The following is a 16,831-nucleotide window of genomic DNA, read 5'->3' on the forward strand; positions in this document are numbered from 1 at the left end:
ACCCCTAGGTGATGCCTGTACTTGTCAGCTCAGCAGTGCCAGGAGACATTCGCCAGGCTGAACCTCAGCTGTCTCTCCTATCTCATTGTCAGCGCAGGTTCTGCTCCTGGTTGTGGATGAAAACGGCTGGGTCTCTCCCTGACAGTTCAGGAGTAAGGATAGGCCAGCGATCATTCCCAGTAGACATCTCAGATATAACCCAGCCTGTTTTGGAGTGTAAAATGGGTCAGTAGTGTAGAAAGGGGCAGTTGTGTTGACATTAGGCCCAGGAATGATCTTATGCACATTTCATTTACTATCTTCAACATTTAGACATGTCTGTGCTAAAAGAAACTGCAGAATGCAGTTTCATTCAAAAAACTGGTCTAACAACACTCAGGTGCTTGCAGGTATCCTGGAAGTGCTCTAAATTTTCAGGCCAGTCACTGTTTTTTGTGGTTTTATTTATTTATTTTTAAAAATATTTTTATTTTCTTCTGTTCCCTTTCCCAAATTGCATTTGCATTCTCTGTACCGTGTTTAGTGGAAGGGTCACAGATCAGCTTATTTTTACTACTGTAGCAGAAAAGGGTCAGGTTCTCATTTGGAGCTGCAGCCACAGCAGGTGAGGCTTAAACAAATATGAGAGCAGTGAGGTTACATAACACAGCTTTAGTACAGCCAGTGTTGGCCCAGCCAAGATCCTGAGTGTTAGCAGAGTTGTAAAGAGCCCTCTCATACCTGGACTGGCTTGACTCAACATTGCCAGTCCCTTTATAGCTAGGCCAGTATCGCTTTTGTGTCTGTACTGGTGAAATCATGCCACAAAATGTAGAGGAGATGCATCCATAAACAAAAGGTGGGAATAGCTGTATAGTTTCCAGTGCAGCAAAAGCTGAGCTGCTCATCATTGCTTAGTGGCTAAGATGGTGAGCAGAGAATCATAGGTACCAAAACACTGAAACCACTGAATCATAGAATAGCCTGAATTGGAAGGGACCCACAAGGATTGAGAAGTCACTCTTTGTAGATGACATTAAGCTACTTAGTTTGCCCAGCCCAAGTAAAATGGCGGGGATCATCGTAGGGCCTGCAGTGACACAATGGACAGCATGCTCAGAGGTGGGGTTCTTCTGGAGCTCTGGGGTGGCCTCTCTGTCGAACTACAGCCCAGCTTGTTGCTCAGAAATAGCTTGGCCTCAGAGACCTGTAAGCAGATGGTGGTGGTGGCTCGGAAATGGAGTGTGCGTGCTCATCCATTTTGGTCTCTGAGTCCTGTAGCAGCACTCACAGGATCGTAGGGCTGGCTGAAGGAGGATGGAGCTGTTCCTGCACCTTGTTGTGTGGTGGAACCCCACACCACCACTGAGAGGAAGCATGTCCAGGGGAGCAGACCCACAGTGCCCCCTCCCCATCCTGTTTTACAGCCCACCATGAGCAGGGAGATGGAAGTGCTGGGGCTGTCTCTGAACTGCCAAACCTAGCTTTCAGATTTACTGTTAAATCTGTGACAATTTTCTGAGAGCATCTCGTAAGGGAATGAGGCATTGTAAACACAACTAATCCCCCCTGCTCCGGGAGGTGATTGGAGATAAGGCGTGAAGGAGAGAGCCCCTCTCAGGAACATGCAGGGTCTCCAGCAACTGTCAGCAAAAGGAGTGTGCTGTGGAGTGTCTGTGGTTTGTATGTATGTGCTGCTATTTCTGATGGTTACCACAGCAACACTTGCGTCCTGTGATACACGTTCTGCCTTGTGAAGTACAAGCACACAGAGGTGCTTGGAAGTGCATTCCCAATGAAAGAAAAGCCTCTGGTGTTCCCGTCTATCTGCACATACCCCCCAGCCCTGCCCGTGGACCCTCTTTCTCTGGTACTTGCTCTCTGTCTCATACTCTGTGATGCAAAGTAGGGAAATAACAGAGGGTGAGATGGTAATGGTCAGTGTGCACAGGAAGATATTTCAGGTTCCTTTTTTTACCCTCTTATCAGCTGTTTGCTTTTGGCAGGATTTGGCTCCCACCTGCTTCTTTATCTTTCCATTCATAAAGAAAGGTAATGTGCCCATGAATTGTAACCCAGTTTTACCTGCAGCCAAGACTGAGCCATGAGCTGTGACAAAGTGGAGATGCTGGGGAGTTGTCTTTTACACAACAGCTCTTTTCACAGACCTCAAAACACAGTAAAGAAAAAAAATATAAAAGAAAAAAAATCAATAAAGCAATGAATTAACTTGCTTTGTCCTGCATAAAATGTGTCTTTTGGAGGTCTTCTGGAATCAGGAGTACACAAAAACTGTTGCAGTGTAAACTACACAGTGTGCTTTAGGGAGATAATATTGACAGTGTATGAAGCCCTGAGCCACAGAAAAGTGGACAGGGCTTAATTATCTCCTCTTTCTCCCAAGGAAGAGCTAGAGGCAGCCTATGAAACCATCAGGAGGCAGGTTTCAAAGCAAGCATGCAAAGCAAGCATGGGGAGGTGTTTCTTCAGTAGTTCAACTGTGATTGGTATTAAGGAAGCGTTGCCTATTTTGTGTCATTATTGATAATTAACATAACATTCAATTATTATGACCGCGTATGTTGTCATTAGTCATGTTCTGTCAAGTTGTGTTATCTGACTGCTGAGAATTAATTTGAAAGGTTTCCTTCAAACCTGTGAATTTTCTCCACAGCATGTCTGTCCTTTTAGTATATTTTTTTTGAGCTGTATGTTTATTTATGTCTGCTTCTTGCTTAAGTATTCATTTGATCAAATCATGAATTCTTAGTATCAACTCATGTTTTGCTGCATATATTCTTTTCCATCCATTCTATCACAAAAGGATAATATGTAAATGCTTTGATTATTTTTAGAAGTGTTTCTTAAGTTGTCTGTGATACTGAAGGCAGTGATGCTGACAAATAATGGTCATTGGTGTCATGTCAACACAAGCTAAAGCAATTATTTTTCAGCCATCTAACACCACAAAAGCAGATGTAGGAAGAAACTGCCAATTAAAGATGAAAGCAGGCTCAGGTATATAGTCTGTGATTAAACTGATACTTAATGCACAGTTTTTCTTATGCTTTTCTGTTGAGCTGTTCCCTTAAATTACTAAATCTCTGTAGCTGTTTAAAACACTTTGGTCCATTCCCGCTTTATTCTTGAACTTCTAGACTGAGTTGGTTGCCTGGACCCTGGCAATTACCTCATCTCTTGAAATTCTAAATACCTCAGACAAGCACTGGTGTGTTAACGGTCATATATAATTGCATTTTGCCTGATGCTGTTCATATAGTTGGTGTTTTACACTGGAGTGTCTCTTCCCCAGAACAGGGTTGCTTTGTTCAGGCATCTTCTCATTTGCTCCCATGCCTTAGACTCCATTTAACCCATATAACAGCAGCACAACCCTAAATCCTTTCAGGGAAGGAGACTACATTCAGTCTCCTTCCCTGAAAGGATTTAGGGTGCAGTTTTAAAGAAGAAATGTTGCTCCCAGTCACGTGAATCAGCTTTGGGGCAGCAGGACTGGGTGTGCAAGGTATCCATGTGTGAAGCAGTTGCCTTGTCAGAGCCTGAGGCTGACTTGTGGCAGGAGTTGTATGGCAATTTATGGCATCAAAAGGAGTTGTATGGCAAGTTGTATGGCATCAAAGCAACCTCATAAAATCTTGGGCAAAAAGGGCAAAACTGAAGGTACCAGGGAGTTGGTTATAACATCTAAAATGTGGAGGACTTGGGCAGGGAGACAGCGTAGGAATTTTCCCTGATATCTTGGTGGACTTTGTACCCAGCCCCACAGAGAGAAAGAAAATGGAATTAGTTAAGTGCACATTTTTAGAAGACGTTGTGGTTTTGAAACCACACTTACTCTGTCACTTTATGATTTAGTGCTTGCATCTGGGTTAGGATAAGATGACCCACCTTCTCTATGATGCCCTGGTCAGATGATTAGTTCAGCTCCAGACATCTGTGCTCAGGAGTGCCCATTTCCAGTACCCTTGAAAATTGGTACAGATCCAGAAGCAGAAAGCCACTGTGAAGCAGCAGCTTGTACTGAAGATGTGCTTGTGTCACCAAGAACAGACCAGAGTTCTTCGTGATAGCTGAGAAGGGAGTTGCTCTGTGCAGAAGGTAGGGACAGCCCACTGGCTGCACTGTTGTATAGCTGGGTTGTGGTGTGTGCACAGCCAGGATGAGCATCCATGTGTACTGTAGTCACTATCAGGGGTCAAGAAGTCAGACTTCACCATAACAACATATATATATTTATGTATATATAGGGGGGAAAAAAAAAAAGTATGATTGAGATACCAATTGGAAATATACCAGTCCTTAACCAGATCCCTCTACAAAAGTGACACTGGGTTTTGCACCCAAGACTTGACAAGGACGTGGTGAACATGCAAGGACAGTCACTGATATGCAAGGGGTGCCGATTCCAGATGTGACTGAGTTTTTAGCCAGATTTCTTATCTCCTGAGGCACTCACAGCTCCTCTGGAGAGATGCATCGCCATCTGGTCCTTTGTGTCTCATGGAACAGCTCTGAGTGCTGACCCATCCCTGCTAACAGTCTGTGACCATAGCCACCACTCCCATCCCAAACCGTGCCCAAAGCACCTCAGCCTTTCCTTCTCTGCAGCTGCTCATCCTCTTCCTCAGTCCTGGATGGAATCTCTCCACAAGCAGACTGTGAGAGGCAACCGAAACCTCCAGAACAAAAGTTTTTGTGTTTTCATGAGGGAGCTCCCTCAGTGCTCTTCTGTGCCATCAGTCCATAAAAGCACCGTGCTGGGGCAGACAGCCCAACTCCCTGCCCGTCAGAAGGCAGGCCCAGATGCTGAGGGAAAGGATGTATGAATAGGGTAAGCACGCAGTGATGTGTCTTGCTGTTAATCAAAGCTCAGCTTCATTCCAGATTCTCTCAACCTCCACAAAACCCTGATACAATGAATTCTCAATTTAGTTATGCATCATATAAGAATGTACTGCTCTGTTCATGCCTACATTATTATCCTTCATTCATCACCTCCACCCTGATCTCTCTCTCCAAGTTGGCAAGTCCATGTCAATTTTGTGGCTTGTTGAATGGAAGCTATATCTTTCTGGGGACAGAGAAATGAGAACTGGGTATTGCATCCAAGATGAAGGCCTGCCATGGATTTATGGAGTGACATAATAATGTTTCCAGTTTATTTGCTGTTTCTTTGCTGACATTTGATTGCTGTCGCACTGCTAAGCATTGAATTGTTATTTGCAGAGAATAACCATAAGGACTCTGAGATCTCTGAGTGGTAATAGCTAATTCTGAACCTGTCATTGTTTACACATATAAATATCTAGGGTTGATTTTCTGCATGCATTACTGCATCTATCAACACTGAATTTCTTCTGCCATATCATAGCCAGTCATTTAGAATGATGGCACACTTTTGCACTTCTTTGCCATCAGGTTTGGTTTTTACTACCTGGAATTAGTTTGTCTTATGACTAATTTTGTCAGCTCACTAATCATTCACTCTTTCAGGTGGTTTTTGAATATGGTGAGCAGTTCAAACCCTGTGAGTAGCTTCCCAGCCTGTTTCCTATGCCTTAATTGGTTGCTTGTCTCTGAGACCTTCTCCCTTAGCTGCAATAAAATTGTTAAGTGAAAGATAAATATTCTATTTGGATTAAGGTACAAACATGGAGAGACACTGGCCCCATGGAGGCAATTCTTCCACCTTCCTGAGTGATTCCTGAAGCTGGTGTGGTGACCTTCTGGAGATACCTCTGCCTTTCCAGCAATCACATATGGTGACACGCTTAAATTTGGGCATCCCCCTGTTAGCAACCTAAAATGGGTTGGAAGTCTTAAGTTTCTCGTTTTCTCTAATTCACACCATTTTTGTGTTGATTCACTGCTTATTAAGGCTCCTACCAGTTTGTCTAGTGCCCACTGAGCAGTAATGGACCACTTCCACATCTGAGTTTCTTTAGGGTGGCTACCATCTGGTCCTAGTAAATTGTTATTATTAGATTATTAATTTGTCCTAAAAACTCTTCATCTGCTGCTTCAATTTAAGAGTCTTTCTGGTGATTAAGGGACTGGAGCATCTGTCATATGAGGAAAGTCTGAGAGAGCTGGGATTATTTAGCCTCAAAATGAATTAGCTCAGAGGGGTTTGTCAGTTGGTTTAAATACCTTTTGCCAGAGGGAGTACAGAAGATGGAGCCAGGCTGTTCATAGTGGTGCCCAATGAAAGAGCAAGAGGCAATTGGCACAATTGAAAGAGAGGAATTTTTCCTTAAATATAATAATTTATATTTATTTTTACTGTTAGGGTGGTTGAAAAGTTGCCCAGAGAGGTTGTGGAGGCTCAGTCCTTGGAGTTATTCAAAGACCTATCTGTACACAGTTCTGGGCAGCCAGCTCTGTCTGACCCTGCTCTGCGCAGGAGGTTTGGATGGATGACCTCCAACCTCAGCATGTGAGTGATTCTGCCCCTGTAAAATAGGCTATAAAACAGGATACCCTCCCCAAAGTCTGCAGTGAATATTCCTCCAAATATGAGCTGTTTTGTGGTGGCCTTGCCTTTCTTGGGCACTCCCTATACACCTTGATCATCTTTTAGTTTTATAGGCTCTGTGGTAAGTTTCTTGTGCCTGGAGAAGGTTTTATTATTGTTTTTTATTGTTTTCAGAAGATTGCTTTTTAAAATCGTTTTCAGCCTTACCATGACTGGATTTTGTGCTCTTTTCTGTTTTTCTCATTTGGACATGATTTCCTTTTTCTGAAGAATGTCATTTTACTCTTAATAGTCTCCATTACTCTGCTATTTAACTATGAGAGCTCCTTTCTGATCCTTGTTATAGGTGATATATATTTATTCTAAGTCTCTAATATGGTTTCTTAGTGTAATTTCCTTGCCACCTGCAAGCAGTTTATCTTTTTGGCATCTGCTTTTTAAGTTTAGGAAGTTCCTTGTCCTGTCTCTGGATGGGATAAGTCACCTTCCACAGTGCCTGTTAGCAGAGCCAGCTTGGATTGCACATCTAACTTTAAAATTATGGTGGTTTTAGACCAAGAACCCCTGCTGTAGGTGATCTGTCCTGTTCCTAGTGTAAGAAAAGCTATTTTATTGCCTGGAATTTTAGAAAATTATATAGGACTATAGCTGGAAAAGTGAGGCAAGTCTGCATTAATTTTCTGATCTCTGCATAATACTGCTTAATTTTCTGACAGATATGTGTACCTAGTTGCATGAATAATTAAATATTTTATGTTAAAGGTCTTTGCAAAACCACCAGCTTGACTTTTTCCCACTAACTTGCATTTACTGGTATTGATGGCCCTCACTGATACTCTGTTAAAAATGAACAAACGTCTGGGGCAGTAACATTACTTCATCAGCCGTACGTAACTGTAATGAACAGGAGATTGTCAGCCCTGAGAACACAAACAACCCATGAATGGCTTGCTTAATTGCTGGTTATTTATATTGACCACTGTGAATTTAAAAGTAATGTGCCAGGATATTTGGGTCTGTGAATTACACACAGGTGTAATTCTTGGGGCAAGTATCAACTTCCAGTGCTTAGGCTTGGTGGGTGCCATTCATTTGTGTGATGGATTTGGTGCCCGATTAATGTGGGTGTCAGCAGGGGGGACTGATGAAGCCGTGTCCCCTTTGTCCCTGCCAGAACATCCACCTGGTGGCCAAGTGGCTGAGTTCTTTGGAGAAGAAGCTGGAGCAGCACAGTGAGAGCAGCCACCAAGATTTCCGTGTCTTCATTAGTGCGGAGCCAGCACCCTCCCCGGACAGCCACATCATTCCCCAGGGCATCCTGGAGAACTCTATCAAAATCACCAATGAGCCCCCAACCGGGATGCACGCGAACCTGCACAAAGCCCTTGACAACTTCACCCAGGTAGGAGGGGCAGCGGGGACATCCCATCAGTGGTGGAGCAGCTTGGAGCTGCTAGAGCTGTGACACGTGGGGACTTCACCAGTCCCAGGCTGAGAGGGTGTGAGTCCCTTTACATCTCATAGTCTCCAGGTCCATCAAGCCCTTCTCTGTTCTCCAGATCTCTTTCCCAGCACTCATTTTCCAAGGGAGAAATCCTGAATGGTCACATTCTCGCAGATGTTCACAGCCAGATTTCTGTCCAATTCACTCATTTTATCATCAATATATAATTCTTAAAAAGACTGTTCTTTTTTTTTTTTTTTGTTTTTTTTTTTTGTTTTTACAGACTCAAACTTCTGAATACAGCATTTGGGAGAAACTTTTGTCATGATTTGACTTGACTTCTGTATTTGTGTCACTCCATTTTGGGCTGCTGAGTGATGTATTACAACTGTCATCTATCACTCAGCAACATGGAGAGGAGACCAGCTTAAACCTTGCATTTTGCCCTGCTGGTTAACTGGGGTTAGAGATCTGACGCTGCTGATGCAATGCATCCCAGATCACTCTTTGAGCAGTTCAGGGGGACTTTGCCCTGTGTGCCTCAAGGCCCATTCTGCTCAAAACCTCACTGACATCACAACTACTGTGATCTAGCGCTGCAGTCTCTCTGCAAGGAGGGCTTGCTTTTCCAGATGAGGATAAAGTAGTCTGTCTTGAGTATTGGTGTCCCATGAGGAGAGTAGCCGATGGTAGGTTGTTTGTTGCTTTTATCACATGCAGCCCACATTTATCATATACCCACATTCCCATTGCAATGGCCACCGTCCCTGCTCCTTGCTGCTGGACTGCAGCAGTCTCCTGTGCAGGGGACACAGAAATGAAGCTTGTGAAAGTGATGGGTGAATATTCTTCTCTTGGTGACTGCAGGGGCAGGGATCAATGTATATAATGATGGCACAGGAATGCTCCCAGTGCAGCGTAGTGCCTCCCCAGGATCATCCTGGCCTGCCAGGAGGTGCTGGAGCTGTCGTGCATCACTGCTGCACTTCTGCCCACCCCATTTTCTGCATGAGCCAAAGGGCTAAGTGCTAACTGCTCGCTTTTATGGTGATACCTTTAGTAAAGACACAGACCATTGCACTCAGCTGCCCTGACTGCCCATTACCTTCATTCGCACATCACCACTGTCTTGGCATGCTGAGTTCTCACAGCAAGACCCTATCTGTTAATCCCACAGCCACCAGAAGGGCCTGAAGGCATTCTCACCCCTCAGACTGCTTCTTCGTGGCACTAGGACCACACTTACTGTAACCTCTCCATTCTGCAGATGGCTGCTCCAGAAGCACACAGGGCGCATCTTGCAGAATGATTCTTTCCCTCCGTGTTATTTGGAACCAGGCTGGAACAGCCACAGTCTGTGCTGGACCCCAGGCACAGGTCCATGGGGCAGGGAAATGGGAACAACCTTTTTTTGCACATGGGTACAGGGGGATCTCAAGTTCAGGAGCTGCCCTCTCTGAGGAGGTGAGGCTGGAAGCCACAGCACAAGGATTGATGTCCACAGTCAGAGAAGATTATTCCATTTTTATCTACTGTAGTTCATCATCCTGAACTTCACAAAATATCCTGAAGAGTAAGGGAGGGGAGAACCTTCACCCAAAGTAACATTTTCATCCTGCCTCTGCTCGTTTCAATCAGATAGTAATTAGCATTTTCTAAATTGCTGGAGTATTATAAAATGTCTTTTCTCACAAATCCTGGAGTGAGTAGGTGGGGCTCCTTTACACTTCATTTCTCTGCTTTGTACAGAATAGATGTTCAAATTTAACTTTTAGCTGAAAGCCGCAAAGAAGGTCCATTATTGTGTGTGGGGAATATTGTTCTGCTTTGTAGCTGAAATAAAAATGCACAACGAAATAGAGAGACCGAATGAGCCTGAGATGGGTTCATACTTGGTTTTCATTCAAGCAAGCTCTCCTTGAAGTTCAGAGGTGTTTTCTGTAATGGGAGAGGCACTCAGTGCATATTTGTACCTGTTCTTCATTGGGTTGGTGATAATTAAGGGGGCTTCAAGGGGAAAATAGTGCTTGGGCAGTTCTTGGTCCTTTTATGCAGTTAGCCAACGTCCTACGTGTTTTGCAGCAACTGTTTCCCCTTGTTCAGCAGAGACCCCGAACAGGGGTCTCTAACAGCTGGTTAGAGGTCTAATGTAACAGATTTTTTTAGGTGAAGGTAATGAAGAGAAGTCACACAGGTGTCCTTTGTGGTCTTTGTCACGTAACAGAGTGGAGCTACAGGGACTGTTCCTGGCAAGGAGGATGGAGGGGCTGGTGCAGCTGCTCCCTCCTTGCTCAGCCCCAGGCTTAGCTGTAGAGGTCAGGCATTGTGGACACGCAGCTCCTGGGGAGGGCTTGCAGTGACGTGGGTGGAAGTGTAGGCAAGTCCTTCCTAACACATTCGTTGCCCAGTTCTGGGAAGATTTGTGTTGCTGGCTGTGGGATGTCCCATCACCCTCCTCCTGTGGGGCAGGGGATCTGCTGCTCCTGCCAACACCAGGAGCCATGCAAGCCTCCACCATGCTTCAGCCACAGAAAGGGGTTGTAGATCCATCTGTGAGAGCAGAGCTTCAGCCTCATGCTGTGCGTGCACCTCCAGATCTTCATTTTTTTGCTCTGCTGTCCCATGGCAGTGATGCTCATACACTAGGGAGAGGCACAGCTGCCCAGGTTCTCTATCAGTGCGACCTGAGCTCTTTAGAGACTGGTTCCCTCTGTGCATTTTCACTGATGAAATGACTCAGGCTTCCTCCCCTTCACCTCTGCCGTCACAATTGTGCCCACTCGTTTGTGTGTGTGTAGGTATTCAGACTTCAAGCATAGCCTGGAAGTTGGGCAAGGAAACCCCAGATTCTGTGCTGACTTTAAAGGGATGCATTTGTGGGTTTTGTGAATGGTGGTGATTTATTTTATTTTCCCAAGCATTTGATCCTCCCTGCTTGGATCTTTGGCAGTTCCTCCCATCCCTGCCTTGGTGCAATGCATGAGGTCGTGCTGTCAGCAAATCCATTGCTGCAGCGTGCAGCCAGGCTGGCTGGGTGCAGAGCATCGAGTGCAACCCTTCTGGGAGAGTTCCCTGCTGCCTCAGCCCTGCAGCTCAGAGGAATGCTTATCCAAGGAAACCTTTTGTACCCAAGGGGCAGGAAGGAACTTGGTTCTTCCAGATGTAGTCCTCCCCAGCAAGAGCCTTGCCTTGGGCTGCTGCTCCTGTCTGTGGTGCCTCTCTCCATCTCCCTGCATGGGATGTGGGGCACATGCTGGTGCTGAGTGAGGGCACCTTTCCTTCCCCTCCTGCCTGTCAGGGATGTCTTCCTCATACAAAGGTGGAAAGGAAAACATGAATTTGGAAACGATGCATTGGAATTTGCCAATAAATTTGCAATGCAAACTCACTGTCTCAGAGAATGAGGGAATGTGTAGTTAAGCAGAAATGAACTGATAGGGCAAATCAATTCACCCCTGTCTGAAGTCTGATACTTGGGAGGTGGCATAGACTGACACAGCCCTGCCTCTCTGCCTGTATTGCAGGACACTCTGGAGATGTGCACCCGGGAGAATGAGTTCAAGAGCATCCTGTTTGTCCTCTGTTATTTCCATGCCGTGGTGGCAGAGAGGCGCAAATTTGGCCCCCAAGGCTGGAACCGTTCCTATCCCTTCAACACTGGAGACCTCACTATCTCTGTTAATGTGCTGTACAATTATCTGGAGGCCAGCTCAAAGGTGGGTGAATCAGTAGGGGCTCTTTGGTGGCTTTTAACGGCCAGTGATGGGCTGGCTTGTGCTGAAACTACTGGGAATTTTCCATGAATGCCTTTTCCCTCATATCTTTGTTTTTATAACATCACAGTCTGGTATATCTCTGCTGGTGAGGTAGGAAACAATGCTGCTCACATCTGCAGCAGCTTGTAAATCATATCAAATAGTGCCTGTAGTCTTCATTCACTGGAAATACATAGTGGTCTTTGATTTAACAGAATTTAGAATACATTTGCATTTCAGTGGGAAACTGCATGAAGTCTATGCTGTGATCCAGTTTTTCCTGGGCAGGATTTAACTACTGCCTAATGTTTGTTTACTTAGAAAACTGAAATAGTGCAATGGGAGCACTCACTGTGCAGGTCGATACATAGAGCTGCAGCCTGTAGCTCAACGATGCTGCTGGTGGGGCTCAGGCTGCCTGAACTCTTTCATGCCCTCCTGCTTTATTCTTCAGGTCCCATATGATGATTTACGCTACCTCTTTGGTGAGATTATGTACGGAGGTCACATTACAGATGACTGGGACAGGCGACTTTGCAAAACCTATTTGGAAGAATTTATTAAGCCAGAAATGCTGGAGGGAGAGCTCTTCCTTGCTCCAGGATTCCCCCTCCCGGGGAGCATGGACTATAATGGCTATCATCAGGTAAACTTTTTGTTCTCTGTCATTATTTATACACATAAGTGTAATGTTTTCTATAACTGCCCGATAATCTGTTTTAGGAGGCAGTGAATAGGACTGCAGTGTTTCAGCATACCTCCTGTTATTTCCCATTATGTGCTGTTTCTGTAGATGTTTCAGCATTCCCTTGGATGAACCAAGTCTAATGGTAATTTACTACTTCATCACGGGTCCATTCTGTTCATGCATGAATAGAACAACTGTATTGGTTCTTGAGACTTGAGCGGGGCTCCTGGAAAATTACATCCACATACTGTTTGCTAAAATGGCCCTTTCAAACTCCTTTTATCATCAGTTTTGATGCGAAACAGTTAAGGGTCTTGTTGATCTACTTACTGATCTCATCTGTTCTTTGTACACAAATGCAGCAGCAGGGACAGGCATATTAGGCTGGTTTTGTTCATAAAAATTAACTCCTGGAAGCTAAATTCCCACAAGGGATTTTGGAGTATTGATGCTGAAACGAACAGCAGATAATTGCTAGAGAAGATCCAGGCCTGAGATAGGCAGCCAAGCCAAACTTTAGCAATTACCAAATCCTCATGGTAGGAGTAAAAGCAGTTCTTTTTTTTCCGTAGCCTCCTTTGTCTCATTGGTGCTCTGATGTTCAAACCGTGAGCAGTGTTGTATCAGCCTGGGCTTACTTTCTTGGGTGGGTGATAAATTTTAGCACCCTGAGCTCTGAAGGCAAAGCGTCCTGGGTTGTGTATCTAACCTAAGCCTGCATTTCTCCATACAGTACATAGACGACAGCTTACCACCAGAGTCTCCTTATCTGTATGGCCTCCATCCCAATGCCGAGATTGGCTTCCTTACCCAGACCTCGGAGAAGCTCTTCCGCATCGTGTTAGAGATGCAGCCCCGGGACAGCAGCATGGGTGAAGGAGGAGTAGTGACCAAGGAAGAAACGGTGAGAGCAGTAGAGAAAGGGGCTGTTGAATTTTGATAGCTGTTCTCACACCTAAGCAGCCCTGTCTAGCTCAGGTTGGACTCACAACTGCTTATTATGACGTGTTCTGTTTTTGCCAGATACAAACCAAGTGTCTAAAACCGTCAGCCTCATATTATGCAGAACATCATCATGGTGGGATGTAATTGGAGTATTGTCAGTAATAGGACAGTGGCTTTTAATTACCCCCTGAACTGCAGTGCCTTCATTATCATCCCATGACGACGTTGCAAATAAACCTCTGTGGCCTCCCCTGTCTCTGAGCCATCAGTCCCTGTGCACCAGGCTGTGACTGGCATACCGATGGGCTCCCATGCGCACTGTCTGCTGGGTGCAATGTGCCACCCAGTGCTCAGCCCATCACTTACTGCTGCCACCAGGTCCCACCCAGCTCCAGAGCTCCCAGGGGCCTTGTAATTCCTTACTTCTAACTTAACTCATTTACTATGCCCATGTATCAGACTGATCTCAGCTCTTCCTCTTGAAACTCACAGCTCATTAAAATCTAGCCCAAGCATTCATAAGAGGATCTGAAACCAGACAACACTTGCTCAGTTTTTTATTTCTGCGGACTTAAGACTTCTGTATCAAGTGCTGCAAATTAATTAATGGCTAATAGGAAACTTATGTGAAGTTTGTGGTTTCACATGTTTCCTTTGGCTTGGTATGCTGCTGGGGAACTTACAGACCTTGCCTAACGGCTACTCAGAAGTGGTGGGCATGTTCAGTCCATGCAGGAGTTTGAGGTAAAGGGAATAATCCAGAGGTAGCGAGGTCAAAGGAGATGCTCAAAGATAGCAAATGTGAATATCTTTCCTCCTATCCCAACCCTTTTTGTCATTTAATTCCAATTTGAGTCCTTGGCCAGAGAAGCAGAATTATCAGTGGGTGATCCAGCCAGTGGAGGATATCACAGGGCAGGGCTATGCTGCAGTCCCCTGGAGACAGTCAAGTTGCCCTCAGGGGCTTCATGATCACAGAAGAAAAGCAGCCTGGAAGCAAGGTGGGTCTTGCCCCACTGCACTGCCTCCTGCCTGGGGATGCTCCCACAACTAATGTTCTCCTGGAGGTGATCTCTCTCATTTCCTGAGGTATAGCTGGCACTGGCCATACCCCTTTCACTCAGTCCTTCCAAGAGAGTGAGGAAGGAGTTGTGTCTTAGCTTATCCTTTTGAGGATTTTCAGCCCCTTGTTTGGCTGAGGCAGTTTTAGAGATCTTGCAGTGAAATGGCTGGGAAGCTGTCTTTTTTTTCCCAAAGCTCTGACAAGTCCAGTTACTCCCACAAGTTTCTGAGGCCACATTACAGAAAATGAGCCATTATTGCTGTGATAAAGTGAGAGCCAAAGAGATTTGCAGGGAAATTTCAAATTGCAGAGTATTTCTATATTGCACCTCAGGTGCAGCTCAAGAGCTTTTCCAGCTGAGCTTTAGCTTCAGCAACCTTGCTGGTTGCAATAACAGCCTACACATTGCCAATTCTTCATAATGTCTGACGTGTGTGGAGAGTTTGGAGAGCAGCAATGGGAAGAAATAGGAGTACAGAGTCCGAAATATGAATGCCAGTGGGCATGGCAAAGAAATTACCCAGGGGGTGCCTCTGCCACTGGCTGGCAGCTGTCATTGTCAGCCACACACCAGCTTTTGTATGTGAAAACCGTTGGAACCGTAACTGTGTGTAGCACGCTCCTGAAAAGTCCTTGAGGAAACAGTGTGAGAGACTTCCATACCGAATTGCTCAGTGGTCCACATGAACCTTTGTATCTTAATAATGTAAGAGTAGAAATGTAAAATATTGTACATAAACAATGATCCCATGAAGATTAGGGGCTTCATGTCTTATTGTTAACCAGAAAGGACTTTCCTGTTGTATTTATTGTTTAGGTACTAGAGGCATCTTGTTGCATTGTTTTCCCTGTTTAGTATTTAGAGGTATAAGGCACTGTTTCCAACGCAAAATAACTTTGTTTTATTACACCTTTATTCCATAGATCTGTTAGTTCAGAATGCCAAATTCAGCTTAAAATCCAATTTTATAAAATCACCTCTCTATCAATATACCACAGAAAAACAGCTTATGGGCTCAGATTGTCCCACAGCTCAGCTGAGTCTGTAGCCCCCTCAGTCTGCCTGCATTGAGTCTGACCTTAGAAGAAGTACGAGTACAGACCTGAGACTTGAGAAGAAAGCAGAATGTTACATGTCACACTGACATTTTTAAGCCATCATTTTGAAAACTTCTCATCTGACATTAACTTTTGTAAGCATTTGAATTTTAATAGGATGGGGCAAGCTCTTTGAAAGGTGCAATGCCCAGGGCAGCTGACACTGATTGTTTTTGGAGACAGGAACTGGCAGATGGAGTTTTCATCCCATGTTCAGACAGCTGTCAGTTGAGAAAGCCCCGTTGGCCATTCACTAACATCCCTCTCTCTTCTCTTTCTGGCACACAGGTGAAAGCTCTTCTGGATGAGATGCTAGAGAAGCTGATAGATGAGTTTAACATTGCAGAACTGATGGCAAAAGTGGAGGAGAGGACACCATATGTTGTAGTTGCCTTCCAGGAATGTGAACGCATGAACATCCTCACCAGTGAAATAAAGCGCTCTCTCAAGGAACTGGACCTAGGGCTGAAGGTAGGAGCTCTGTATGCCTGCAACCACAACATCGTTAAAATCTTGATGATGAAAAGGTGCTCAGGGAATAAAACGGGTCACAGTCTGTATACAGCACTGCTAGCTGCAAAACCAACTTGACTCCATGGGAAAAGATTCACAGATGCATTTCAAACAGCACATTGTCCCCAAGCCATGAGCACAGGCTTTGGATGGGGTTAAAGATATACATAATAATGATGGCTTCAGGCACTTCCTGATACTGTAGCACAGCAACAGTAGTTCTCTCAGAAATTGAGAAGCAGCCTATTTAAAACTTAGCCAAAATATCGTACCTTTTCACAAAACATCCTGTTAATAGGGGGGAGTTTGTAGCAAGGTCTCATTAAAGGCTGAAATCAAAGGAAAGATTGGTCATGTGTAAGGATGCAAGAATATCCAGAGCTGTGAGAAAAAAAGGCAAAAATAATAAAAATAAAAATAAAAATAAAAATCAAGAGCTTTGGAAAGGCTAAAACTCCCTTTGCTGGGTACGAGTCAATTGCAAATAGAAGAGTCAGGAGCTGGCCTCCCTTATGGAGATACTGTCTATGATTGCTTCATGCACAGTTACTTCTCCACCCTGATAAGAAACCAGACTGATACAGAAAAATTATATCTGTGTCCTTCTGGGCAGTGGCTTTGGCCATTGCTTACAGAGAACAGTGAAGGGCTCTGGGGCTGGCAGGACATGCCAGGTTGTATGCAAGCTTCTGGGTTCAACAGGATGCAAAAGAGGGTTGTGCTTTGAGGTTGTATCTGATGGTAGGGGAAGCCATCTTCTGAATTCCCTCCCAGGCAGATGTTGACACAAAATATAAGAGGCTGTTAACTTCATATTCAGTAATAAATGGGCATAGATCAGGCTGCACTG

General features: G+C 44.8%; 1 protein-coding gene across 8 annotated transcripts in view; it reads left to right on the forward strand.

Annotated features, from left to right (window-relative positions):
* The window catches only part of DNAH9 (dynein axonemal heavy chain 9), a 200,061-nt gene that overhangs the window by 169,537 nt on the left and 13,693 nt on the right, over nucleotides 1-16,831 (forward strand). For 7 of the 8 annotated variants that reach the window (XM_084491757.1, XM_084491761.1, XM_084491759.1 and 4 more), the window contains 5 exons: nucleotides 7,650-7,877; nucleotides 11,444-11,635; nucleotides 12,129-12,320; nucleotides 13,096-13,266; nucleotides 15,757-15,939. In XM_084491757.1, the coding sequence (XP_084347883.1) occupies nucleotides 7,650-7,877; nucleotides 11,444-11,635; nucleotides 12,129-12,320; nucleotides 13,096-13,266; nucleotides 15,757-15,939 (966 nt within the window). The remainder of the gene's footprint in view (nucleotides 1-7,649; nucleotides 7,878-11,443; nucleotides 11,636-12,128; nucleotides 12,321-13,095; nucleotides 13,267-15,756; nucleotides 15,940-16,831) is intronic. The other variant, XM_084491762.1, reaches the window with a different exon arrangement.

Source organism: Aythya ferina (genome assembly GCF_964211825.1).
Source record: "Aythya ferina genome assembly, chromosome: 18".
Lineage (NCBI taxonomy): Eukaryota > Metazoa > Chordata > Aves > Anseriformes > Anatidae > Aythya > Aythya ferina.